Source organism: Palaemon carinicauda, chromosome 10 (assembly GCF_036898095.1).
Source record: "Palaemon carinicauda isolate YSFRI2023 chromosome 10, ASM3689809v2, whole genome shotgun sequence".
Classification (NCBI taxonomy): Eukaryota; Metazoa; Arthropoda; class Malacostraca; order Decapoda; family Palaemonidae; genus Palaemon; species Palaemon carinicauda.
In genome coordinates this window covers 128221405-128235031 of record NC_090734.1, presented here as the reverse complement: position 1 = coordinate 128235031, position 13627 = coordinate 128221405, and the positions used below count along the sequence as shown (strand labels likewise).

The 13627-nt window shown below is 38.2% G+C and overlaps 1 protein-coding gene across 6 annotated transcripts in view; it reads left to right on the top strand.

The window, feature by feature from the left end:
• LOC137648742 (facilitated trehalose transporter Tret1-like) overlaps positions 1 to 13168 on the top strand; it is a 65163-nt gene extending 51995 nt beyond the window's left edge. For all 6 annotated transcript variants that reach the window (XM_068381821.1, XM_068381824.1, XM_068381819.1 and 3 more), the window contains exons 8-9: positions 9101 to 9204; positions 10209 to 13168. In XM_068381821.1, the coding sequence (XP_068237922.1) occupies positions 9101 to 9204; positions 10209 to 10391 (287 nt within the window). In that variant the 3' untranslated portion in view covers positions 10392 to 13168. The remainder of the gene's footprint in view (positions 1 to 9100; positions 9205 to 10208) is intronic.
• Positions 13169 to 13627: the final 459 nt, after the last annotated feature.

Below are 13627 nucleotides of genomic sequence, written 5' to 3'. Positions count from 1 at the left end.
TGAAAAGAAAACGTTTATTCAGTCAGGAGTTGGAACAGTCTCGTAGGGACTCTCTCATCCCTGGAGCAGTTTGTCTCACTAGGGAGACTACCCCTTCTGCCTCTCCGGTTCCATCTAGCCTCTCACTGGAACTAGGACAAGACATTAGAGACGGTATCATTCCCAGTCTCCGAACCAATAAAGGCATGCCTGAAATGGTGGGACAGCAATATCAGTCTGAGAGAGGGACTATCCCTAGCAGTCAAGAACCCAAACCACGTGTTGTCCTCAGACGCGTCGGGTTTGGGTTGGGTGCGACCCTGGACGGTCGGGAATGCGCTGGTCTGTGGACCTCAAGTCAGAAGAGCATGCACATCAACGGCAAGGAGCTATTAGCAGTCCACTTGGCCTTGATGATATTAGGAAGCGTCTTCGAAACTAAGTGGTAGAGGTCAACTCAGACAACACCACAACTTTGGCGTACATCTCCAAGCAAGGAGGCACACACTCCTTCACGCTGCTCGAGATCGCAAGAGACCTTCTCTTATGGTCTAGAATTCGAGGCATCTCCCTGTTGACGAGATTCATCCAGGGGGACTTGAACGTCTTGGCAGACTGTCTCAGTCGGAGGGATCAGGTGATACCCACGGAATGGACCCTCCACAAGGACGTGGGCAAGAGTCTTTGGGCTTCTTGGGGTCATCCAACCATAGACCTCTTTGCCTCCTCGTTGACCAAAAGGTTACCAATCTTTTGCTCTCCAGTCCTAGATACAGAAGCAATCTACATAGACGCGTTTCTACTGGATTGGTCTTTTATGGACTTACAGTGAACCCTCGTTTATCGCGGTAGATAGGTTCCAGACGCGGGCGCGATAGGTGAAAATCCGCGAAGTAGTGACAGCATATTTACCTATTTATTTAACATGTATATTCGGACTTTTAAAACCTTCCCTTGTACGTAGTACTGTTAACAAACCACCCTTTAATGTACAGAACACTTAATGCATGTACTACAGCACCCTAAACTAAAACAGGCACAAATATTAAAGGCGATTTTATATCATGCGTTTCCTAAACACCTAAAAAGCACGATAAAAAATGGCAACCAATGTTTTGTTTACGTTCATCTCTGATCATAATGAAGAAACAAACTCATTTAGTGTACACATATATGTATAGGTTAGTTTTTGCATCGATTATATTGATTATACAGTACTGTATGTTGATTTTTTTATTACCAATGTTTTAGTTTACGTATTTTTCTTAGGACTTCCAAATGAAATCTTTTTCTTTATGACGCCGCCTGAAACGACGGCGTGTACGCTCAGTAAACAGCCACGCTCAGAACAAACAAGGCATTTAACGCGCATGATGATAGTGATAAATAATGATACAGTACATACAGTATTTACAGTAAAAGCATTTACAAAATATGTTACCTTACAAATATAAATTATACAGTACTTGTACGTAGCAAAGCAGGAAAACAATTTGAGAGAGAGAGAGAGAGAGAGAGAGAGAGAGAGATTGTTTTACGTACGTAAATGTAAATTTTAAACAAAAAAAATATGATAGGTTACAACATGTAGACTTTTAAAACCTTCCCTTTAACTTAATGCATACAGTACGTACATTACTAAACTATAAAACAGGTTAAAGTAAAAAATAAAGATTGTTACTGTACTCACCACGAAAGAAGTTGAAGAAAAACTTGAATGGTGATGGCGATGAATTTGCTGCACAGTAGAAATGATGATGATGAAGCTGATGATGTGTTCTACTGTGCAGTCAATGATAGTATTTTACGTCTCTTCAGACGGAGGTGTCTTTTCCTGGGACACCTCTTCAACTTCTTCCTGGGAAACTTCTTCAATTTCTTCCGAAGGCATACTAGCAGGAGGAACTGGCTCTTTTTTGCAAGGCTGGAAGAACATTGTGATCGGAAGTTGTTGCCGCTGCTTCTTTTTTCGATCCAAGAGCATTTTGTAGGGAGTCATGTCTTCATCGATCTTGTTGCAGAATTGCATCGAGCGAACCATATCCTCGTCCCACTCTTGTAACATTTCTTTCGCCTCCTTCATATGGTTGCAGAACTTGGCAAGCCGTTCTAATGTTAAGCCCGTTTCTTCGACATTTTCTTGGGTCTCTTCCTGGGTACCCTCACTCTCTTCCTCACTTGCCGATTTCGTCAGGTCTTCGAGGTCTGCGTCAGTTAGGGGCTGGGAATGGCAGTCCAACAACTCGTCGACGTCTTCAGTCGTCATGTCGCCAAACCCGTCACCTCCAATTATGGCAGCCAACTGCACAGATTTCCGTATTGCAGAGTGTTGGATTTTCGACGGAGTAAATCCCTTGTCGTCGTAAACAATATCGGGCCACAGCTTCTTCCAGCTCGCATTCACGGTTGCAGGTTTCATCTCTTGAAGTGCCTTTTGAATATTCTGCAGGCACGTGGCTATGGTGTACTGCCGCCAGTACGCCTTCAAGTTGAAATCTTCATCCTCGTCATCTTGGGCAGCATCCACACACGCAACGAGGTCCGCCAAGGTATTCTTCGTGTAGAGGGCCTCGAACGCCCTGATAACCCCCTGGTCCATCGGTTGAATTAATGACGTGGTGTTGGGTGGCAGGAACTCGACCTGAACGCCCTCACGCGACAGGTCAGTTGCGTGTCCACCAGCGTTATCCATAAGGAGAAGGATCTTGAATGGCAAGCCCTTCTCTAAGAGATATTCATGGACTTGCGGGATGAAACACTGGTGGAACCAGTTGGAGGTCAGCATCTTCGTAATCCATGCTTTTTGATTATGCATCCAGTACACGGGAAGGAGATTCTTATTTTTATTTTTCAAAGCGCGAGGATTTTTCGACTTATAAATAAGCCCCGGCTTTAACAAAAATCCAGCAGCATTGCCACACATCACGAGGGTAACGCGATCCTTGAATGCCTTAAAGCCAGAGGCTTTGGCTTCCTCTTTGAACAGGAAAGTTCGCGACGGCATTCTCTTCCAAAACAAGCCGGTTTCATCCATATTAAAGACTTGTTCCGGCTTGTATCCACCTTCAGCGATAATGTTCTTGAAAGTCTGGTTCACGTAAGTTTCAGCAGCGGCAGTGTCAGCGGAAGCAGACTCCCCATGCAGGGAAACGCTTTTCAGGGCGAAGCGTTTCTGAAACTTCGCGAACCATCCTTTGCTTGCGGAAAAACGTTTCTGAGGCTGGGAATCAGTGGATGTCCCTGGTTGAGGATCATCTGCATCATCATCATCTTCAGCATGGTTGCCGTCGTCGTCTTTAGGTTCCTTTGCAGCAAAATTCTCATATAAGCTCAAAGCCTTTGTTTGGATGGTGTTCGTATCCAACGCTATGTTCTTCTTCCGGCAGTCGGCAATCCACACAGCTAAAGCACCTTCCATGCGTACGATCGTTTTATTACGCGTTGTAACGACTCGCTTCGCTGATCTGCTAAAGGTGATTGCAGCAGTCTTTCTAATGTTCGCCTCGTCCTTTTTGATATAGCGAACGGTGGATTCGTTGATGCCAAAATGGCGGCCGGCGGCCGCGTAACTTCTACCATCTTTTAACATGTCGAGAAGCGTAACCTTCTCAGCTATCGTCATCATCCTTCGGTGGCGTTTAGGCTCACTACCAGCCTTACTAGAAGCAGAACGCTTGGGAGGCATTGTACAGTAGGATTTAACAGAAAGTTCAACAAAAAGTTAAACTTAAAACAGTCGCACACAGCACAGATTAAACTTCACAAACTTAAGAACGTCTACTCAGCGATACGCGGAAAGAGAAAGTGAACGATCCAGCCCCGCGAGAACTTTGATGCTGCGGGTAGAAGATGCGGGCAAAACACCAATCACAGGCTAGATAACAAAACTTGAGTTTTGATTCGTCATCTATCAGCGCTTGAACCAATCACAACCCGTCTTACAGTACTATGATGCGTTGGTTACTCATAGAAGATGCCCCGCGCATAATGAACGTACGTAGATTAAGTACAATACCGTAATAATAATAAATAATGATAATAATACTGTACAGTAATAATAATAATAATAATGATAATAATAATAACAATAATAATTTTATTAACAACAACAACAATAATAATAATAATAACAATAATAATAAAAATTTACGTACGCTATTTTACGCCTCTCTCTCTCTCTCTCTCTCTCTCTCTCTCTCTCTCTCTCTCTCTCTCTCTCTCTCTCTCTCTCTCGTACGCTTACAGTATTCGAAATGTGATTTTTGCAACAAAGAATATTATTGGATGCAGTACTGTACTACGTACGTATACATACAAAAGATTCATGGAAAAGAAGCACATCCATTACAGTACACACCATTCTAATATGGTATGACTGCATCTGATTTGCGTTTCATGTTCGATTTAATTTTACTACGTACTGAATTATCGTATGATCACATTCTCTTTTCGTGTTTTATTTCTTTCTGTGCTGAATTATATATCATATGTAATGCAATGAACAATCAGTAAGAGCAGATATTACTAATTACATTATTAATGGAATTACAGGTAACAAAATATCGTATTTGGTTGTCTTCAGATTTCGCGGTATTTTCGAATTTTCCGGAAAATCCGCGATATGTATATATATATGGGTTATGGGAAAACCCCGCGAAGTGGTGAATCCGCGCGATTGTCGAACCGCGAAGTAGCGAGGGTTCACTGTATATGCATTCCCACCATTCAAGATAGTCAACAAGGTACTGCAGAAGTTCGCCTCTCACGGAGAGACAAGGTTGACGTTGGTTGCTACCCTCTGGCCCGCGAGAGAGTGGTTCACCGAGGTACTTCAATGGCTGGTAGACTTTCCAAGAAGTCTTCCTCTAAGGGTAGATCTGTTACGTCAGCCCCACGTAAAGAATGCCCATCAAAGCCTCCCCGCTCTTCGTCTGACTTCCTTCACACTATCGAAAGACTCTCAAGAGCTAGAGGTTTTTCGAAGGAGGCAGTCAGTGCGATTGCAAGAGCTAGGAGAGCTTCTACCATTAGAGTATACCAGTCGAAGTGGGAAGTCTTTCGAGACTGGTGCAAGTCAGCATCTGTGTCCTCGTCCAGTACCTCTGTAGCCCAAATCGCAGATTTTCTTTTACATCTGAGAAAGGTTCGCTCCCTTTCAGCTCCCACGATTAAGGGCTACAGGAGCATGTTGGCTTCGGTCTTTCGACATAGAGGCTTAGATCTTTCCAACAATAAAGATCTCCAAGATCTCCTTAAGTCTTTCGAGACCTCTAAGGAACGGCGTTTGGCAACTCCTGGATGGAACTTAGACGTGGTCCTAAGGTTCCTCATGTCAAACAGGTTTGAGCCATTACATTCAGCCTCCCTGAAGGATCTCACCCTCAAGACACTTTTCCTAGTGTGCTTGGCTTCGGCTAAAAGGGTCAGTGAACTTCATGCCTTCAGTAAGAACATCGGCTTTTCTACAGAAAAAAGCCACTTGTTCACTTCAACTTGGTTTCCTGGCCAAAAATGAACTGCCTTCTCGTCCTTGGCCTAAATCTTTTGATATTCCTTGCTTATCAGAGATCGTAGGCAACGAACTGGAAAGAGTATTATGTCCTGTTAGAGCTCTTAAGTTTGATTTAGCTCGTACTAAGTCATTACGAGGGAAATCTGAGGCATTATGGTGCTCAGTTAAGAAACCTTCATTGCCTATGTCAAAGAATTCTTTGTCATATTTTATCAGATTTTTTTTAATACGAGAAGCTCATTCTCACTTGAATGATAAAGACCGATGTTTGCTTAAGGTTAAGACGCACGAAGTTAGAGATATAGCAACCTCCGTGGCCTTCAAGCAAAATAAATCTCTGCAAAGTATTATGGACGCGACTTCTTGGAGAAACAAGTCAGTGTTCGCGTCATTTTACTTAAAAGATGTCCAGACTCTTTACGAGGACTGCTACACACTGGGTCCATTCGTTGCAGCGAGTGCAGTAGTGGGTGAGGGTTCTACCACTACACTTCCCTAATTCCAATATCCTTTTAATCTGTCTCTTGAAATGTTTTTAATATTGTTTTATGGGTTGTTCGGAAGGCTAAGAAGCCTTTCGCATCCTGATTGATTTGGCGGGTGGTCAAAGTCATTTCTTGAGAGCGCCCAGATTAGGGGTTTGATGAGGTCCTGTTGTATGGGTTGCAGCCCTTGATACTTCAGCTCCTGGGAGTCTGTCAGCATCCTAAGAGGATCGCTGGGCTCCGTGAGGAAGACAGACTTACAAGGCAGAGTAATCGTCTAAGTCAACTTCCTCACCAGGTACCTATTTATTTTGGTTTTGTTATATTGATAACTGCCAAAATGAAAAAACTCTTAGCTTATACGCTGTAAACATAATTAACTCTGGTCTCTACCCACCTCCTTGGGTGTGAATCAGCTATTATATATTCACCGGCTAAGTTAAATATTTAAAAATGATATTTTAATTATAAAATAAATTTTTGAATATACTTACCCGGTGAATATATAAATTAAATGACCCTCCCTTCCTCCCCAATAGAGACGCAGTGGGATGAGAAGAAATTGAAGGTTTTGTTTACATCCGAGAGTGGTATCTGGCCGACAGTTGGCGCTGGTGGGCACACCCGCAACCTGCATAGCGATCGCTCGCGAGTTTTTTATGTATGTGTCTGTCGAGCAACAGAGTTGCAGCTATTATATATTCACCGGGTAAGTATATTCAAAAATTTATTTTATAATTAAAATATTTTTCTTAGTTAGGAGTACTGAGTATTGGGTGCTGTGGTAGCCATGTTAAAGATCTAGTGTGCAATACTGTATAGAAATTGAGTTTGTCCGTACACAGCATAAAAACCTTTGTCATTCAATTAGGGAGATTATTTCAACGCATACTGGAATTGGTCGTTGAAATGGACAACGAGCATTTATTCAACTGGAGAGGGTGCGGGGCGAGAAGCTCCGACCCCCTCCCAGTCACCTCAACATTCACTTTTTTCTTCAACCATTATGGCGTACAGACATACTGCAGCGCTTAACCAAACTTGATTTTTTCTTCATCCGTGTGGTTGTTATGAATAATGGAATGGAAACAAGAACTTTGTGTTTCCTGGGGGGATGGGCAGTTGCTGTACTTGCTTCATGGCAAAGCTGGCTGTGGATCCACACACACTCTCTGTGCTACATGTTGGAGCATGTCTGTTTACAAGCATACCCTTACACCAAGGGTCGATCATGACCTATGAAAAGGATCCGACACCTCAGGCCTGAGTGTAGGAGACTTTCTGTTAGCACTGTCAGATCCAAGAAAGATGTCATGGAACACAGTCTCTTTCTTGTTGTGTGAGACAATCCGTATAGCCTACACCTGGGGTAACAAGAGTCAAGGCGAAAGCCAGGACCAAGGCTCTCAAAGTCAGAGGTATTGCCCCTATTTTCATTTTTAAAAGAAACCTGTCAGTGGGCCAAGTGTTAAAGGCTGGTGTTTTGTAAAGGCAGACAACCTTCATGGCCTTCTACCTGCAAGAATGTACCCTTAAGTCCCTTTACATCTTCATGCTTGGACCTGTGTTGGCTGCTCAAGCTACTGTGTAGCAAGACCAGCTCCCCCATGGGACAGATTGTATTTCGTCTATGGTAGTGTTTTGACTTTAGTTGGGAATAAAAGGTAGTATAACTGGCTCTTCTCCTTCATTCTTCTGACCCTCTCTTGGGGGCCAGCAGCCAAGGCATTACAAGCTGGTTGGACCAGATGTTGACAAGTTAAATTTCAGAGCACCATTCTTTGTAACCAATGAAGTATATCTCCGCATGACCCATGCGAGCTGGGGAATGGTGAAACTAAGGCCAACTCATTATTCATATCCTGGTACAATATTTGATTCTTGGAGTTAGTAGGTTGGCCAAGGCATCAGCCACCCATTGAGATACTACTGCTAGAGAGTTATTGGGTCCTTTGACTGGCTAAACAGTACTACATTGGATCTCTCTCTCTGGTTATGGCTCATTTCATCTTTGCCGACACATGCACAGAATAGCCGGGCATATTCTTTACACCTTCTCTTCTTTCCTCATACACTTGACAACACTGAAATTACAAAACAATTCCTCTTAGCTCAAGGGATTAACTACGGCAATGTAGTTGTTCAGTGGCTACTTTCCTCTTGGTAAGGGTAGAAGAGACTCTTTAGCTTTGATAAGCAGCTCTTCTAGAAGGACACTCCAAAATCAAACCATTGTTCTCTAGTCTTGGGTAGTGCCATAGCCTCTGTACCATGGTCTTCCACTGTCTTGGGTTAGAGATCTCTTGCATGAGGGTTCACTCAGGCACACTATTGTATCTTGTTTCTCTTCCTCTTGTTATTTTGAAGTTTTTATAGTTTATACATAAAAGATGTATTTTAATGTTGTTATCGTTATTAAACTTCTCTTGTAGTTTATTTCCATATTTCCTTTCTTCACTGGGCTATTTTTCTTGTTGGACCCCTTGGGCTTATAGCATCCTGCTTTTCCAACTAGGGTTGTAGCTTAGCAAGTAATAATAGTGATAATAATAATACAGGGTAGGGTTACTTTTTAACGTACAGTAATGTACAATTCGTTGTTCGACCCAGGGCCTATCAGTTAGCTACAAGAAGGAAGCCCGATAAATCCCAGGCGAGGTTCATAGAAATAAATGACTTCCTATCACCTTTATTATTTGGTAGTAGTTGTTAGGATTTTATTTTTCCAGACCCATAATGTACTCAATTTGGAGCAATGACTAAAAGTTTCTGCTTTGGTGTAAAGAAATAACAAAAAAGGAAGAAAATGGAATTGCTTGAGCATAGTAAGAAATTAAGATGTGCTTATAATTTACACTAGCATAGGTAGAGTACAGTAGATCCCATTTTTATTGAAGATTTCTGAAAATATTGTGTAGACAAGGATCAAAGAAACTAGGCATAGAAAACGATTTTATAGAATCAATTTTTGATTGGTTAAGACCTTTGAGTGTCTGGTCCTATGTGAGGATGGATGTACTTGAACTTCTTTTTTTTTTTTTACAATACAATATAACTGATGAATATTTTCAGCATTAATTTTCATGCTTGTCAAATTAAAATCCTGTTTTTATTGTATTTTCAGGTGAGCTATTTGCCTCAGACGTGAAAGAGTTAGCAGCCAGCATAACAACATTGTGTAATTGGACACTTTCATTTATAGTTACAATAATTTTCTTGCCAGTAAAGGTGGGTATATAATTTTTATTTCTTATATATAATTCAAAATTCTTTTTAATTTTCATATAAATTAGAATGACAACAGGAAGTTCCCTCAAGTCATAAAGGTTCAATTAGAAAATAAACGTGGATGAAAATAGAATACCCCTCCCTATGTTGTTAATTGGTTCCAAAAGACCTATCTTAGTCAATTTGTGACATAAGCTGGATTTTTGCCCCATAAAATATCTTATTATATATGTTCCCTATATGTGTATTAAACACAAAAAAGTACAGTACTGACAACCTGCTTTCACTTTATAAAAACTAGATACCTACATTAATAAGCTTGATCATGAAGAACATAAATTCGGAACTGACATATGTTAAACCAACGTTAAGAGGAGTATTACTATATTTAGGTTATCAAATAAGAGTACTGTACTGGATTAAAACCTGATTGTCATTAACCATGACTTAAAATAGTTGTATAGTGCTGAATAACAAACATAATTAAAAAAAACCACTGTCAAAGGAATAAAGTTAGTACAGTATATGGAGTTGACTACTGTTGACAGTTTACAATACAGATAAGTTTATAGACATGCTGTACTTATATAAGTTGATTCTATATTACCGAATGACTACTGTACTGTACTGTATATGGTTTGTCAGAACTTCATTTCATTATTATATGACAGACAAGCTATTGCTTTGTATTTAATCTCATATATTTATCTGGTGAACTATGTAAAACCATAGTGGAAATCGGCTACTAATGTTTGAGATGGATTCTTTCTAATTTGTATATGTCAAAATTTTAAATTTTAATCTTCTGTATGCCTGTGTGCATGGATAATGATAGTTCAGTTGATGCTAGTAGTGCACAGTTTTGACAAATTTATGTTCTGTATGTATTATATAAAAACCTAAAGTTCTTTCATTTTATTCCCCACACAAAATATTGATTGTATCTAAGCGTTTATTAGATATCTTTTGCCAGTAATAGATCTTCCTTTCTTATTTATTTCCAGAATGTGATTGGAGACTATGGGATTTACTGGGTCTTTTCTGGCATCTGTGTTCTTAATTTGATCTTCTGTGTCTGTGTTGTACCTGAAACAAAAGGAAAAACACTGGAAGAGATAAATGCATATTTTGGAGCTCAACCAACTGACAGGTCCAATTCCAGAACAAGGAATAGAAGTGAAATGTAGGATGTGTATTTTCATTACACTTGAAATACACTTGTTATTTTGCTAAATTTCACTTGTGTGGTAAGTCTTCCTTTGTGTCCATGGCCGATTTACAGTAGTACTGTAAACTCATTTGTTCTCCCATATCTCATGCAAATATTTCAGTTCGCAGAAGTTTATCATTACAGTTATTTCTGTGTTGTGAGTTGATTGAATCTAGATCTACCTTAGATGGTTTAAATATGCTTATACAGTGCATGAAATTAATTTAAACATGTCATCATTCAAATACACTCAATATATTTTGACTATTTCATCCCAAAATTATCTCAGTTCAGGTTGTTTGTTTAAATCTTAGTCATTCATAACATTTTCATTACAGTGCAAAGGAGCTCAAAATATTTTTGCATCACATTTTTTAACTTTTCATCTATATGCACCTCACCCAGAGACACTTCAAAGTGCCATATCAGATTTAAACAAATTACTTTTAATAATGGCATATTCTTTTTTTAGTTTCATCTCCCAGACTCTGGTACAGTATTTTTGAATCTGATGCTATTTGTATGAGAATCTCAATTCACCCATACAACCTCCTATATTGATACTCAGGAAATCTTTGCAGTTTTAATGTTAATTCAAAGCATATTTTGTTCTTTTCCCAAGAGTAGTTTTATTTATGTAATCCATGCTAAAAAAAATCTTAGATTTAATTTCTTTTTATAATTGTTTTGTTGTAAAGTTGTCATTAATTTTACACATATCGCTGGTAAAAATGAAAGGGAAAACATATTTTCTTATCGCTACTGTAAAGCAGACTTAGATGTCTAGTGCAATGTTTGAGAACATTTATTGATAAAAGATATTTGATTGTGCTGTGCAGTATTATATATGATAAAGTAGGATTTAGAATTTTCAGGAAAAAAATTTAAATATATGACTTGATATTTAAAACTAAAAGTTACAGTGCACATTCCCTTTGAATTCCCTCAACTTTATTTCTCATATCTATTCAAGAGTTTTAAAAAAGTAAAATGTAACAGTACAGTGTTGTCCTTATTTTGAAACATTCCTTGGAACATTTTCAGTGCTTCATTCCAATTGATATAGCAATATTCATGCTTTTTTACATGCACAACCACTGTTTGTGATGTAGCTGTAAGGTTTTTTATTCAGTGAACAAGTTGTTCCTTTGATCTTGAAAACTACTAGGTTATAACTGTTATAATTATAATTATTTAAAACTTCACGATGACTGGTATTCTCAGCTATAGTTTGGTATGCTGTATAGTGTTTACACAAAAAAGTTTTGGCAATCTGTTTAAGAACATTTATGATTGTGTACATCCACCATTTGTTTTGTAAGGTAATAAAGGTTATTTTTTTGCAATTTTACATTAGCTTGGCCTGATTATGGTCCAACATTAGCATAAAGTTTCATATGCTGTAATTTATGTACTGCACAAATAATAAAATAGCTGTTTACATGGCAAGATTCCAGTCTCTATCTTGAAGATATCTTGATTTTTAAAGCAGATTCATGCACTGTGATATGTCCAGGTTTTACTCAACACTCCATCAATATTTGTATAAAAGTATGTGATTTTTCATTCCAGCTATGCTCTGGAAGTGTAGGAAGTTTCCTAGTGAATATTCTTTGAACTTCATTTTTTATTTTGGAACAAATATATTGATTGTTTTTCGAGGTTGTAAAAATATTTATTGAAAGGTTGATTATATTTTCTATTAGTACAGGTTGTACATCATATATTGATTTATGCTCAGATGTTGATTTATAGAATCCACAGCCCTTGGTGTAGAAGAAAATAAAAAGTAGTCTTTCTTCATGTGAACCTTTGGAGCTGTGGCTTTAGTTGTTTCAAGCATTGATTAACCATATATGTAATGAAAGGTTAGGATGCAAGTTGTACTATAAAAGTGAGTTACCATTTCTAGATAACTTTCATTAATTATGTTCTAGAATATACAGAATATTTGAGCTACCGTAAATGAGCCCATTAAAGTATTTGGTGCACAGCAATTCTATGAAAATCTAGACTCAAAGTACATTTCAAATCTTCAGTGTGGAAACTCCAGTGTTAATCTGAGACATAAAAAGTAAACCACATATACAGATGAATAAATATATCTTTCTTATTGTATTTTTGCAAATTCAGATTGCGGTATATAGCAATATTAGGCTGAATATTGTATGGCCATCTTTCATGGCATCTCTTTTATTACTCAGGAGCTTTGTCTTGATCTAATTGCTTTTGTTGATTTTCATCATTACTACTTTTTAAAGAAAATATCTTTAAAAGCTAGTCATTGCACTATGTATATAGATTGTTATTTCATGAAATTAGTATTGCCTTGCTTTATTTTCAGCTATTGAATTGATATATCATGGGTTATATTTAACAGATAATTAAACTGTTAATGTCAAAATTGAATACTACTAACAGTGATAATGCCATCGCAATCATAGTGTTAAGAGTAGAGGGAAAAATTGTTATATTGGCTCTGCATTGTAGCATTTTTGTTTACCATTTTCTTTGTGTAATGAAAGTCAAGCGAAGCTTAAAAAAAAAAATCCTTATTAAGGTAATTACTGTAGTGATCTTATGTGTTATATTTTGAAGTGATAGCTTGTTGGTTGTTATATATTTTATAGGTATACTATTAAGATATATTTTGAAAGAGATGATTATTTTATTTATATCAAATCACTAGATAATGATCTGTAACAGTTTTATTTCATACAATGTATTAATTGTATTAAATGTTTCTTTGTCCTTTATGTTAGTATTAATCAATGGAAATATTACTTATTGGATAAATTGTAATGGAACACTTTACTGAGAGATGCTTGGAAAAAAAGATATATCATAGCATGTTCTGTATCTAGGGCTATTTACAGCACAGTATACCTTGGACAGTGGATTGTAGATGGTACAATACTAAAGGTCATTTGCACGGTTCCATTTGTCCCTGATTGCATTACTCTGTCTTACTTTTCATTCGATACATTTGTTCTCTTCCCATGTAGCTGTCTAACTTATGTAACTAATATACCCTAATTTTCTCTCATTTGAGAATAAATCCTATCTATTTCCTTATCATTAGGTAATTATATCAAAAGGAGGAAATGACTACAGTCAAGGTTTTAGTGTATTTTATCAATTGACAGTACAGCATACTTTGCGGGAGTTAGTGTGATAGTGTACAATCTGAACAGTTTCAATGAGTACTGATGA